This window comes from Natator depressus, chromosome 9 (assembly GCF_965152275.1).
Source record: "Natator depressus isolate rNatDep1 chromosome 9, rNatDep2.hap1, whole genome shotgun sequence".
Lineage (NCBI taxonomy): Eukaryota > Metazoa > Chordata > Testudines > Cheloniidae > Natator > Natator depressus.
In genome coordinates this window covers 42,323,362-42,338,410 of record NC_134242.1, presented here as the reverse complement: position 1 = coordinate 42,338,410, position 15,049 = coordinate 42,323,362, and the positions used below count along the sequence as shown (strand labels likewise).

Genomic DNA, 15,049 nt, shown 5'->3' with positions numbered 1-15,049 from the left:
TAGTGGAAATAAAACAAACGGCATGACTGTGATCACACAAACAGCAACAGAAAATTATCCTCTCATTTTGTAAAATACCAGTCTGAAAATTTTGTCTTCTAGCCTCTGCTTTGTATAAAAGATCAACTGGTTTTTATTCAGCTGTTTTATGCCATGCTTCAGTTTACACTTTTGTAGGTATTTTTAAGCAGCCATGAAGCACAGAGGCTAACTCTGTTGAGCCATAAACCTCCTAAAGAGATGCATAACATGCGTCATACTGAGTCTCTCACTCTCAGCTTGAAAGTGTCTTACATCAACTCCACCAACTTCTGAGATGAAAAAGGAAAACACAGAAATGTGTGTGTTTGGAAATTCTCTCCAGGCCTGAGGCTCCCCTGCCTTACACCTTCTATAGTCATTTACACCTGGGAAAAGTAAGCATCAGATACTACCACCTACTTAACAGAGGGGAGAATTTTGTGTTGGTAGCGTTCCTCCCCTCCCCCCACTTTGCACGAGATGTCAAGCAGTGATGATTTAAGTCCACTATCTACAATACCTCAGATATGTACGAGCACAGTTCTACCTGCATACTTAGTCTCTTTCTAGCTGGGATATCATTCCCCAGATAACTTCTCAAGAAGTCCATACTTTCTGGGACTGTCTGCAGAGAACCAGCTAATCAATGTTAAAACCCTCCCTGCCTCCAATAGGTGGAATCCTCGTGCTTTATTGTAAAAAATATAGCATTCTAGATTTGTTTCTCCCAATGCTGAATTAACACTATTACAAGCTGTGGTATCTGGGGTCATTATTGCCGAACATGCTAGCTGAGTACTCTCTTATTCCATAGAAGCACAGCTGTCACTTAGCCTGCACATGGATAAAAATATTCCAGTGTTCAAAGATGTCCAAATGTTTGGAAAGTAACTGCAACATGGTTGATGCATAGGTCCAAAACTACAATAAGTAGTAATACTCAGCACAGTTCCCTCTGTGGTGGGGGTAATCTTTGCAGCTTCTCAGTCCAAATTTACCTTAAAGCTCTTGGTCAACACAGAGTTTATAAATACATATAGAACTTCAATATCCCCAACATGGGTAAAGGAGATCTTACAAAAACATGATGTGACCCTTAAATAATAAGAAAATAAACATGGACTTCGAAGAAAAGAGATACAAGCAGATAAAATATATTCCAGTATATATATGGATTTCCCAAAGCCTTGGTACACTCCTGACAGCTGTAACACATACTCTGCCCAGGACGTCGCTGAAAGCTGTTTATCCAAGCAGAGCTTTGCTTGCTTGAACTCTCTGATAGATGTACAAGGAGAGAACTATCTCTGTCTGAGTACTCTCAAAATGTGACATAGGACTTTGCTCATAGCCCTACCCCACTCAGAGTGGACACTTGGACTTCCTTGGTATATGCTATAAGAGAAGCAGCAAACAGCCTCTCTAGAATCAATCTCAGCATACAGAACAGAGAAATAGTATCTTATCTCTTAATACATCTTTTGCAGCACAGACAGGTGAGTGAACAGGGTGAGAATACATTATGACTCTGGAAATCATCAGTGAAGTCATTTTAATTCAAAGGAACCTAGAGAGGTTAGAAAAATGCAGAAAACAGCAGAATGAGATTGAACTTGGAAAAATGCAAGGTTCTACATGTGGGAGGACACAAACACAGATAGAGGGAGGGAGATACCTGGAAAGCAGTAATGCTGAAAGAAACACAAGATAATAATGGACATCTTCTTGAAAACTATGTGTAATGTGATTTGGTAGCACTGAAAGGACAATGTAGTTTATGGTTGCATGTTGTCTTCAATGGGAGTAGAGTTAGGCCAACACTGAGTGCTTTGGAGACCTTGGCCCATAAATCCCATCATCTGTGTGCCTAGAAAATGTGTATGTATGCACAATGGTACACCTACAAGTGGAGCCCAGGTTGGCACCATTTGGAAATCAGGCCCAAAAGAAAATATTTTGCTAAACTGTTATTCCAAGAAAAGCATACGGCTACCACTTGCTGCTCTTTCCACTGAAGACTTTGGCTACCCACCATGTCTGTTCTCAAATCCAATCTAGTTTTACAGGACAAGATATGCAAGATTGGCATCAGAAAACATGGATTAAAAAATACCTTAATCTCACCATTTACGCTACCAATTCCAGTCTTTCAGAAATAGATTTTGTTTGTTTTTCTTTTGCCAAAAAGCTTGAGGTTTCTTTATTTCAAATTAAGTTTTTGGCCCTTCTAATACGCTTAGGGCTTAAAACATTAACATTATTCCTATATACTCTGGATATGTATAGAAACTTTCAGACCTACACAAACTTCCACACTTTAGGAGTGTCACTGGTGATTACTGAACAGTCTAAATTGTCCTGATTTGTGTTTTTCTACTACACTGTTTTTGCTGGACAGGAAATTCATTCCTTGTCTCTTTCCCCTTCTGGTCACTTCTTTGCTCTCTCTGGAGAACTCTTTTCCATGGTCATATTTTGGATGGAATGATGGAATACAAATAATGATGGAATACAAATAATGACTGATGAAAATAGAAAAATCTCTGCAGAATTTTCACAGGCTGTATGCTCTCCATACCTCTTTCAAACTTTTCCCAAAGATATTTTACACGTAATCATGTCTTGCTGGCTGTAATAACTATTTTTCACGGTTTCACGGGTGATTGTCTGCTATGACTCATCAGCTCAGCCATTACTTGCAGGTCACCTCAAAGCTTTTTCAGATCATTAACCAAGGTGAAGACATAATTATCTTCATCGTCACACAGCTCTTACAGGATGAGGAAGAAAAAGCTGTGCTTCCAGAACAGTAAGGAAGGACTTACTCAGTATTGGCAGTACCTGTAATATTGAGTATTTGGGTTTGCATGGGCTTCCCCCTCTTTTGAGGAGCTCTCCAACTCCCCAATGCAGCATTTTCAGGGGGGTGGAAGGGCCTTTTGGACTTCTGAAGGATATGTTAAGCTGTCCCTAAACCCAGGGACATGGCAATAGGCCTGAGTGGACAGAAACTGGGTTCCTCAAATATTGTAGCATTTACAGTGTTGCCAACCAGAATCAAGCCCCTCCCCTCCAAAAATCACGGAATTTCCTTAAAAATTATGAGGGTTTTTTTTTTAATAATACTACATTTTAGGGTTTTTATTTGCTTTCTGGTTTCTGAGTCTTTAGGGTGCACTCAAACCATGTTTTCAAGCTTTTCTACAGAACCATTACATGATACATGATAATCTCGGTATTATTTTATGTGAAGTAATCATCAGGATTCCAGGAGCTGGTCCTTTAAGAAAAACACCAAATATCCCAAGAATTGTGATAAAGCCATGAGAAAGCGAGATTCATAGGAAGATCCACTGCTCACAGATGGAGTCTGCTCATGAGAGAGGAGAGTGAACATTAACAATTTCTGGTCGAGTGACTGTTTGAATCTCAGATTTAAGAGACACGATAAATATTCTAGCAATGACCCTACAAACAAAAAAAGATGGACTGTATGGAACACAACATCCTTATTTCCCAATTTTGGGACCTAGCGTCACATCTAGCAATGAAAATTGAAGCTAATAATGCAATATTTTACCATTTGAAACATTAAGACATCTTTGTTTTCCTCTCTAATTTGAATTTTATCTTTGCTAGGTATAATAATCTCTCTTCTGAGATGTAGATAATACAGAGGTCTTACTTGGTAAGTGCAATGCAGTGTTATATAGATGTAATTGGAATTAGAAAATAACAGATAGGATGTAAATGGAGCATATGATTGTTGTTTGGTTTTTGCCATGTGTATTGCTCCTGTGAGGAGAAAACAAACTATAATGTTATCATTAAATTGTGCTAAGGTATTTTAACAGTATGCTGGCACAACTGTAATTAAGAGCATAATTTGACTGAACACAGATAACTGGTACTGTCATGCATAAAACTGAACCTTTTTCTGTTTTTAACATGCAACCACATGCATTTGAGATACAGCTCATACCAATATGTACTTTTATTAGAGAGAGAGGCTACAACAACTACCCTGAATCCAAACTGCAGATGTGAACTTTTTATCTTTAAAACCGCCACAACCAAAAACTTAGTTCAGAGCATTCCTGACATTGGGGATTCACAGTCTGGATCTGATGATGGGCTGATTTCAGTGTTATCCCAGCTCATTATTACTGAGCCTCAGTAGTGAGTCCATGGTTAAGGTTGTGTCCAAGCTTCCATTGTAAGTCTTATTTTTTTCTACCCATCTCTAACCTTATGACTGGAAATAGTGAATTGTCTGAAAATGTGTGTGGTTAAAATATTTTCAGAGAAAATTGTTCCAGATAATTTTGAAACCAGAAGATTTTAAACAAAAATCCTTAGGATACTTAGTTTTTGTTTTGAACTTTACCAGTATCTCATGATTCTTCAGGCACCCTTATTTTTAGCCACAGAAAGCATTTAAGAATTCCATATTTCACTTGAGTAGATAGGTGTCACCACACTCAAACGCAGAGTAGTTTCCTCAGAGAAGACAATTTAAAATAAGTTACTCATGTATCATCTTTATTATGCACTGGATCTCCACTAGCTGCCTGGTGATAAAATGTTGGGGACTTTAATCACCTCTTAACAGGTGCACAGTACCTATTACAACATGATCCAGAATTGGGAGCTTTGGCTGCCAGTGGCTAAGAGAGCTTCAGGCAAGAAAACTCTGGGCGGTGGGGGGAGAAAATTGGAATTCCCTCCCCCTATTTTTCAAACCAGCACAGCTCCATTGACTTGACCAGAGCTATGCGAATTTACACTAGCTGAGGATCTGACCCCACAGTTGTTGTTATAAAATGAAACATTTAAGTCTCCAGCAGAGCTTTGGTGACAGAGCTTTTTGTGGCCTGACACTGTTCATACATCCAAAAATCCATAGCAATTAACTTGGATTATAAAGTTAATAAAGTTATGACCTTAATAAAAATATCCTAAGCACTAGATCTCATCAAGGGCTCTTATGTTGATGCAAATAAAGCAAATCTGAAGTTTCTAGGTCAAGCTGCTTTTGAACTTAAGACCTGACAAAAAAAAAGTATTAGAAGAATTTTCAGAGTAAATTACTTCTTTTTTTTTATTCTATCTGTATCATAGCAGTAGCATGTCTTATTCACCTTAGACTCTTCCAAAATATTCTCCTGTGGCCAAAATCTTCAAAATTTTAAGCACATCAGTTTTGACAGGGCTGGGTGTATGTGTTTATGACTCCAGCCAGGCATGTGATGGTTTGTAGGCAGGACACAGATGGTTGTACTTTAGGCTATTCTCTGCTTGTTGACCAGAGAGTTGAGGTAGATCTCATGATCACATTTTGCCACGGCTCGGAAAATGTCTTTTAGACATTTACATTCTTGGGCATATCCCGCCTTGCATACTTCTGCCTTTTTTACTAATATATCAAAGTCCTCTTCAAAAAGACAGGATTCCTTGTACAATGGTCTGAAGCCAATTGTTTTAGCAGCAGTATGTGACATAGCATGACGTATACAACTCCAGGCAACATCCGTGTTATCCAACGGATATCTGAGTTACATATGGCATCATTGTCCACAGCAATCAGGTTTCACAGTTTTGTGATCAACAATGGACTTTGTCCTTCTCTTTCAGCTTCTGGCTGAGCAACACTTAAAATTTAACCAGCAGCTTCACATGGCCTATATTGACATCAAAGTGGATTTTGATTTGGTTGACAGGTAAGCACTTTGGTTTGCACTGAAAAGAGTTGGCAGTGCAGATGTTCTGCTAAATCTAGTGCATGATCTTTATGCCATTATTGGTGTGGGAGTGTGCATTGGTTCATGGTTTTCACCGTGTTTCTACACAACCTCAGGTGCATGGCAGGGATGCACTCTCACCCCAGAACTATTCTGTTGAGCTATTGACTGGATATTAGGACTTGCTGCATCAAAAACAAGGTTGGTCAAGAGGTGTTCCTCAACCAAGACTACACTGGTGACGCTGCTTTGCTTGTGGAGAAGTCAGAGAATTTCAGCCTTGCCCCCTAAGGTCTCCAAGACACCACCCACACTATGGGGTTGAATGTCTAATGACAGAAGACCAAGGTCCAGAACCTTGGAGCTGGGCCACCAAAACTCTCAGTGCAGGTAAAGTAAAACACTCTGAAAGGTGTTGATGAGTTCATCTCTCTAGGCTGCATGCAGAGTTCAAATGATCACTGAAAACCAGACATTCTTGGATGAATAGGTCTTGCTGCCTCTGGCATGAAGTTCATGTCTTGCTTAATGGCACAAAAATTTCTTTGCACTGAAACAAAGATCAGGATCTATCAGACCTGTGTATTACCTGTATTGTTATACAGGGCAGGAACTTGGACCTTCCTACAGGCAGACTTGGAGCCACTAGAGGGATTCCATATGTGTTGTCACTGCCAAATCCTGAGCATAAAGTGGTTCAACTTTTTGTGCGAATTGCCATACTCTCACAGAGATCCGGCTTTCCTGCAGTTGCGCACTACATTCAAAAGTGGCGTTGCATGTTCTTCAGCCAACTGCGATCAGAGCCCCATTGTCACACACAGTGAGAAACTATGCCTGCTGCAAAGAGTTTACAATCTAAATTGTCTAGACAGACAAAGGAAGTATTATCCCAATTGTACAGAGGGGAAACTGAGCCAGAGAGAGACTTAATGACTTGTTGAAGGTTTCACAGGAAATCTGTGGAGAAGCAAGGAATTCAACCAAGATCTCTTGAGTCACAAGCCAATGTTTTAACCACAAAACCATCCTTCCAGCTGCAGCCTTATCTGTGGTAGCACTCTAGTCTCTCCATAAAGATGACTGCTAAGCTTTCAGATAATGGGTCAAATCTGCCTTGCCTCACTTGTGCCATGGGTCAATTCAACTTGTCATGAGAAGAAAGTAAGCAACACCTGGCTCACCATTTACAACAACCAAGCTGTTGTTGGGGAGGATAGCTTAGTCATCTAGGCTTCAGGGGTCAGCTTTCGCTCCCCAAATGGAAATTTTGCCATTAGCTTCAATGAGAATGTGATTGGGCCCCATATTTCAGGTACTGAAACCCACTAGAAGAACAAATTCATACTCCAGCAGAGACAATTCCTCTTTCATAGGTAAATAAATTGATCTTACTTTATGAGAATCTTTCAGGTAAGACCTTAAAAACTGAAGCCCTGCCTATTCTGTGTGGGTACTAAAAATCCCTTGGGTCTCTTGTAATGTTATAGATTTTCACTAATTATCCTGGGTCAAAATTCCTTCTCCCTAGCACTTTTGTGCAGTATATTGAACACCAGTTGCTTTCTATCCTCCACACCAGTGCTGGCTGTATTTCAGTGATGCTATAAACATCTAGCTTGTAAAGCACTTTGAGATCCTTCTTCACTGCAGAGGCTCAAGAGCCAGCAAATAATTGTGTCTTTTTCTAATTGCCTGCCTGTCTCTACACACACACGCGCGCGCATGTGCACACACACACACACTTTAGAAAGCAGTCCTGATTGTTTTTGATACTTTCGATCAATAACAATTGAATACCTTAGCTCTGTCAGAATGGGAACATGTTTAGAAAGTAAATTGCCCGTTCTTTAATATTGTCTAGGATTGCTGCTAACATATTGGCTGGAAATTTAAACTGATTCCTGTTTCAGCGCATCTTGGCATTTGTGCAGATTGTGCACTGCACCTGCCTCATGCTCCAAGAATATGAAGCAACATCAGTATGCAGCTAATTCCAATGCTCCACATCATTCTTTCCACAGTAAAATGTGAGATCTAGTAGATTCTGGATGAAAGGCAGGGAGGATGGAGCTATGGCTCTGATGTATTGTGGCCCCTTTCCCCCCACGCCTTCTAAGAACTATTCTGTTGGCACTCTATGGAGCATTTTCTCTGTTGGGTTTTAGGGTGCTGACTGGGCTGGAAGGCAGTGGAAGACAGGATCAGATGCCTGTAAGGCATCATATAGTGCTGAGCCAATGGATTTCTGTGCAGAAATCCCCTCAGGGGTCAATACTGCTTGAAGCAGTACTAACTCTTGGCAGCTGCTCCTGAACAGCCATGTGAGATTTAGTCAAAGGAGGATGATGCCTAAATAAGTCGTGCTAGCAGAGAGGAGCCACAAACTTCCCTGTCTCCATGGTTCTCAACTTTCCCTTCTATGCTGAGCCCCAGGATCCTCTGGGATTGGAAGCCACATCCCCCTGCCCACTTTGCACCCCATTAGTCCCTCCAATCTCAAGGGATGATATCCTGAAAACTCCATTCTCTTGGAGCTGTTTGCCACCATTGCTCTGCTTTGTGGGAAGGGACAATGTAGTCCAAATGTCAGTCATAGAGACATCTAAAGATCTGTGGGTTAGTTTGCAGACCCTTTCCTAGAATAGCATAGTGGCACCGTTAGATAGTATCACTTTTATCTTTTAAATATGACCTCTTTTTTGCTATTGGGTTGCAAAATTCCCCCCCCCCCGGAACATAAAAACCTCACCAAGTATTTTTTTATTTAGTTAAATGCTATGAATATTTAACTTGAGCTAGGACTTAATATAGCAGGTTTCTATGTAGCAGGAATTTTTGTACAGTAATTACAAATCCATGAAAACAAATATTTGTTTGAATGGTACCTTTATTATGTGTTACCAAACATCATTCTAATAATAACATGGTTGGATTGTGCACCCGATTAACAGTTGTCTGCAGATAATTTATTACTGATTGCAAAGGAATTCTCTAATCTGACTCTAAGCATATGCTTACACTGCTGTCATGGGGTGTAATTGCAGCATGTGTAGACATACCTAAGCCAGCTTGCTTGGTACCAGAGTAGGGAAGCTGCAGTGGTGTGCAAGTAACTAGCCAGGGTCCAAGGTAGGCTTGTATATCCCACTGCTCTGACATCGAAGATAGCTAGAGTAAGGCTAGATTAGGTATGTCCACATGATCTGCAATCCCATCCTGAGATTGCAGTGTAGACATACCCGTAGTGATCCAGCACAGAACTCACATCCCAGGGGCAGGCTAAGGTGGCTTGAAGCTTTCTTTCCACCCTCCCAGTCTTGGTCTGCCCCGAGCAGCCGTGGCATACCACGGACAGCCCCAAGCGCCCGTCTAAGTTACAGATGCCTCACTGCTTGGAATGACTTTGAGTATACCTACACTGCAGCTGGGAGCAAGCCTCAGAGCCTGGGTAGACAGACATGCGCTAGCTCTGCTTGAGCTAGCGCGCTAAAAATAGCAGTGTGGACGTTGCCGCGCAAGTGGCAGCTCTGGCTAGCCACCTCAGTACAGAGCCAGGGTTAGATGGGCTTGTATGTGGACACCCGGCACAAGTCTGTCTCAGTTTAGGGCAACTGCACCTGCATTCCCCCACCGTGCGGGGCACACCCACTCTTAGGCTGCTAGCTCCCAGCTGTCACCTGTCTTGGGTGGAGACATGTGTGTCTCTCGCTCCTGGCCAAGGTGATTCCAGACTGCACAGTTCCCTGCCTACACTGTGAATTCCCCAGCAAGACATTCTGTCTTATCAGACCAGCTTGCCCTTCTTTCTCAGAGGCTATAAAAAATGTGATTGCTCAAAGTGAATTTCCCACACAGCTCTTTCGAAGCAAGTATGGTTATTCATAAGGTGAAAGCATTACAGAGAACACAGATTAAAAACAATGAAAGAACCTCCATGCATGCTAATAAGCTTACGAGAGATCATCCCAGTTTTGACCAGGGCTCTTTATACCCTACCATGGGGTTGTTTGTGGTCATACGTTCATAACCACCTTGTCTCCAAAGCTGTGAGTCCCTCCTTGATACACTTTGGGTCTTTGATCTGGGAATAGGTAATTCATAGACAATGGGCCACCTCCTCCTCAGGGCAAAGGTTCATAGGGCTGACGTCCTGTGTAACTGGAGAGGTTATATTCACATACCCCTCCCCCAAGAGATTTCCCAGAAAACCCATTTAACTTTAAGCATATTGTTTCAATTAGTCCTTGTGAAGCTCATTACACTTTCCAGGGTTTACATTAGTCAGGTCCCCTCCCTAGGGACATTACATACAATCCCACAATAATACATAAACATTTGCATTTTAATACAATGAACTGAAAGGATACTTAAACTTAATTCAATAAGGATTATCTGGGATATTGCAGGAAATTGCCATATTTATCACACCATCCACCTCCCTTTTGGGGAACCTCTTCCCTGGGGTCTCTCTCTCTCCCCTCATCCCTCTAATTTTTGCAGATCTGCACCCTTCTGTCTTCCTCTCCTCTCCCTACAATCGCCCTGACTTATCCCTGGTTTGATGAACTGTGATTTCTCTGAGTGTTTCCCTCAGTACTGTGGGAAGAGATGATGTAGCTCTCCTGAGTCCCCTTTCCTACTTTGTAGGTCTTACACTTCCATCCCTCCTATTTCTCAGTCCCCTAACCCCTTCAGATCTCATTGTCTTTAGCTCCCTCCCCACAATCACATGTAAGTCCTTACTTCCACCTCACAGCACCCCCAGCACTTCAGTAAACCCCTTTACGTTGACAGCCCAGCCTTACAACCCCACAAAGCACTCTTCAGTCCACTCTTCATCAACATCCCCCCGACTCTCCTCACACAGCGCTTTGTCACCCTCAAGTACACAGCTCTTTAGTGTCCCCCTGACACAGAGAGCCCCACACTCCTTCCGCCTTTCCTCAGACACACACACAGCCCACCATGCTCTCCTCAGGTTTCTGCACACACACTCTTCAGTCTCCACACAGGTGCCTTCACACTCCTTCCTCTCTCTCTCCCCCTCACACAACCCCTGCTTCCTTCTTGCCTTCTCTCTCTTACACCCTCCTAGTCCTCTCTCTCTCTCTCTCACACACACACACACAGCTTCTTCCTTCCCCATCCCAGTATTGTTAATCCCAAAAGTTAAAGAAAATTATGTTTCCGGTCCCTAAAAATTATGAGGTTTAAACAATATAATACATTTTAAGTTTATTTGCTTTTTGATCCTCTAACGATCATGTTTTCAAGTTTTCACTACAACCATGAGGGCTATAAACTTCCTCTTTTTTTAAAAAAAGTGAAAGTTGGGGTTTTACTTACTTGCATGACTCCAGGAGCTGGAAATTTAAGGAAAATGCCAACCATGACAAAATTGTGAGTGGGCAAAACTGCCTCCCCTCTTACACACATGCAGCACCACAGCCTTTAACTGCTCCACACAAACATAGTGTCACAACCTTTTATCACCTCCCAAGATGTATACAATTGCTATAGCTCTTTATCCTTTCACACACTTTCTCAGTCCCACAACTTTTCACGTCTCCTCCAAAGACACATGCAGTCACACTGTTGTTCTGCCCCACGCAAATGTCCCATCGCCTTTCAGTTCCCTCACCACACATGTAAAGTTCCACAGCTTTTCACCCCCACACATATTGTCCCATAGCTCTTCACCACACATACACCCAGTCCCACAGCTGTTCACCCCTTCCCTCATACACACACAGTCCCACAGCCTTTCACATATCCTTTACAGAGACATATACAGACCCACAATCCTTCAGCTCCTCCCCCTCTCCCCAGACACAAAGAATATCTCTTCGCTGCATTGAAAAGCCTGGGTCTGTGGGACCTGGTCCTGAAGACTCAGTGTTTCCAAGCAAGGCTTGAGAACCCACACTGCATAGTAACCTGGGTTTACAATTGCTTGACCTGGGTCTCTCAGCTGTGCTACCGTGTCCATACTGCACTCAGATCTATGGCTTGAAGTGTATTCAAATTGCAACATGACAGGGCTTGGACCCGAGTTGCAGCAGGACTCAGCTCCCTAGCAAGGTTCTGGGACCCGGGTGCCGAGTGCTTGCTGACCCAAGTCAAACTGATTTGTGTGTGGATGGAAGCGGGGCTTGGGTTCGGACTAAGTCAGAGCCCAGGCTTAGTGTGTGCGGTAGACATATGGAGCCCTTCACTCTTCCCCCCCCCCACACCCCCAACACACACATATAGCCCCACAGCCCTTCACCTCCCCCCCCACACACACCTTCCCCACACATCACCCTAATGTGAGCCTGTCATGTCTGGGTGGGGAGGTCTGTGCTGGTGCTCTCTGTCACTTCCTTTTCCACACTGCAGTGAGGGGCACAAAGTCTGACAGGAAAGCAGTGAGCCAGGGCACAGGTAGTGAATGGGCTCGCTGCTACCTGGTGTGTGGAGTTAGATGTGGGCAGCAGCTCAGCACCTCTATTTGAAGGGGGGCAAGGAGTGCAGGGCTTTCTATGCAAACCATGTTCAGTGCTGGGAGCTCTAGCTGGGGAGGCTGTGGGGGGTGAATTGTGTGGTGAGGTGCCCTAGCGCCTCCCTGTGTGCACGTGCCTGGGAGAGGCTCTAAACCATGCAGGAGGGGAGGTGGCATGCTGGGCGCACACCAGAGCAGGAGACTGCCACTTACCAAAGAGGGTATTGATGAAGCCGTACCAGATGCAGCCACCTGGCCCGATGAGCCAGTGTCCCTGAGTGCTGGCGGCAAAGCTGAACGGGGTGCCCATGATGCACACCATCATGTCGCTCACAGAGATGTTCATCAGCAGCAGGTTAATCGGAGACCGTAGCACTTTATTCCGGCAGAAAAGTATCAGGACCAAGAGATTATTGAGGAAGCCCAGGGTCCCGATGATGCCAAGGCAGATGGCAGTGATCAGGTGGCCAGTGGGACTCAAATTCTGCTCTTGTCCATGTCTCTGGTTGCTGCTGTTGCTGCACCAAACACTGTTAACACCACTGCAACTGTGGCTGATGTTAGGCACGGTCATCTCAGTAGGTCTCTTTCCAGATCTGCTCCAGCTGCTTGGCTAAGCATTGCAATATCAGCAGAGTAAATTATGCATTTATATCTTATGCACACACCAACACACCCACAACCCACTAAAAAGCCCTCACTCTCTTACATGTGAGTGTATATATATAAAAAATATATAATAGTTTCTACTTAGTTAAACTGCAACATCAGTGAGTTAAATGTAGCAAGCATTTGTTTCTTTCTTTAATGCTCCACCATGTGGCTGTTACGAGCTGGCTCTTTCTGTCTTCCTCATTTGTGCCTGGTGTAGAGTATGAAATAAAAAAATGTAACCGCAGCTACCTGATAATAAAATGTAGGTCAGGAAAACGTACACAGAAAGGGGCTGATCCTAACGCAGGAGACCAACAGACTACTTACCATGCAAAAATGAGGGAGTGAATTAGGTGCCTGTTTTATTCTTCTTCCATTGTGTGTATGTGTATACGTGGCTGCTGTCTTTTATTTTTTAAAATCTTAATGGGGGAGGTGACAGTACTCTGGATCGTTACAGTATCAAACCAGTTTTCAAAGAGTTCTATAAATTGCAACATCTGGGGAATAAAAAAGAAGCTAGAATGATAAGTCCTAGGAAAGTCTTTAGCATTTAAGTGCCAGCTGAAATGTACCACTGTCACAGAGCTATATAATACAAAATGCAGGTAGCTGTAACATGGACTACTGTAAGGCATTTTTTTCCTTTGGAAAAATATTTGTAAGATGTAAACCAAAGTCCTAAAGAAAACTGATTGATCAGTGACCTAGTCCTTATTAGTAATCAGCAGGGGTTAAAGTATGAACTGTTTGACACAAATACAACAAATGTTTTCACGATGAGTTTTGATCTCTGAAAGTACAGAGAGGAGCTTGCTAATGAGTATCCAGGTTGTTATCATATCTAGATCTATCCAAAAGGAGAGTATGTGGCTCATGCTTATTGCTTAGCATGCAGTCCTAAATGATTTATATCAAGTTTGAGGAAACGGTTTTTATTTTAAATAGGAGAGGGTATTCTCCAACCATTAAAAAGGTATGAAAATATGGCACACTTCATGCAGCTTCCTGTCTACGAGCAATTGGTGTTGAAAGGACACTGTCAAAGATAATTTTTTTATGTTTCTAACATTGAATTTTGTTTTCAATAGAGAGGAAACAATTCTGTTGCTCTCAGGTTTAATTTTTTTACAGCTTTTTTTTTTCTTTACAAAACTTTAAGTTTTGGACTTAAATTAACTTGAGAACAGACATTAACCTGCCCCCAGTTACATCAATAAGAGTGTGGTTTTAAATAGGTTTAACAATGTACTGGAGCTTTTGTACAATTGCTTTCTAAGTGATACTTCGAAGTATATGAATGCCGCAAAATGTCTAGTTAACTGGATTACCTAGTAACTTGAATTCAAAGGAAAAGTAAGGTAAAAGAAGGACTATTTTACTTCTCACCCTCAAAGAAAAACAACCTCTAAATGCTTTTTCTGCAAACACATGTGCACAGAAGTAGCAAACCCCTTTGGACTGCTATCAATTATCACTACAGTGGGAAGAGGTAGGTACTAGAGGTAGACAGAGTTAAGCCATGACAATTATAGAATAATATTTTTCAGTATTATTCCTTTTCTTACCCAAGGGCCCAATCCTTTCAAAGGCTTATACCCATAAATAACTGTACTGATGTGAGTAGTTCATCAGAATTATGCAAATTGACATTTGCTGATCAATTATTATTGGTTTTGCTGTGGTTAATAATTTTATAGCTGTTGGGAAGTGGTTGTCTGGTTATTTCTGATAATATTGTGTTATATTCCCAAAGAGAATTATTATCAAACATTTGTATTATTGTAGCACTTAGGAACCCTAGTCATGGACCAGGACCCCAGTGTGCTCGGTACTGTATAAATGCAGAACATAAAGACCATTTGTCAAGGTTCCTTCCCCACTCTGAACTCTAGGGTACAGATGTGGGGACCTGCATGAAAGACACCCTAAGCTTATTCTTACCAGCTCAGGTTAAAAACTTCCTCAAGGTAGAAACTTTGCCTTGTCCTTGAACCCTATGCTGCCACCACCAAGCGTGTTAAACAAAGAACAGAGAAAGAGCCCACTTGGAGACGTCTTCCCCACAAAATATCCCCCCAAGCTCTGCACCCTCTTTCCTGGGGAAGACTTCATAAAAATCCTCACCAATTTGCATAGGTGAACACAG

At 42.3% G+C, this 15,049-nt stretch overlaps 1 protein-coding gene and 1 long non-coding RNA gene across 2 annotated transcripts in view; one reads left to right on the top strand and one right to left on the bottom strand.

Moving 5' to 3' along the window:
* Positions 1-13,060, bottom strand: part of LOC141993447 (pinopsin-like) — a 140,967-nt gene extending 127,907 nt beyond the window's left edge. Inside the window, exon 1 of the mRNA XM_074962990.1 lies at positions 12,460-13,060. Coding sequence (XP_074819091.1) covers positions 12,460-12,820 — 361 coding nt within the window. The 5' untranslated portion in view covers positions 12,821-13,060. The remainder of the gene's footprint in view (positions 1-12,459) is intronic.
* Positions 1-15,049, top strand: part of LOC141993451 (uncharacterized) — a 193,104-nt gene that overhangs the window by 73,444 nt on the left and 104,611 nt on the right. The window lies entirely within an intron of this gene.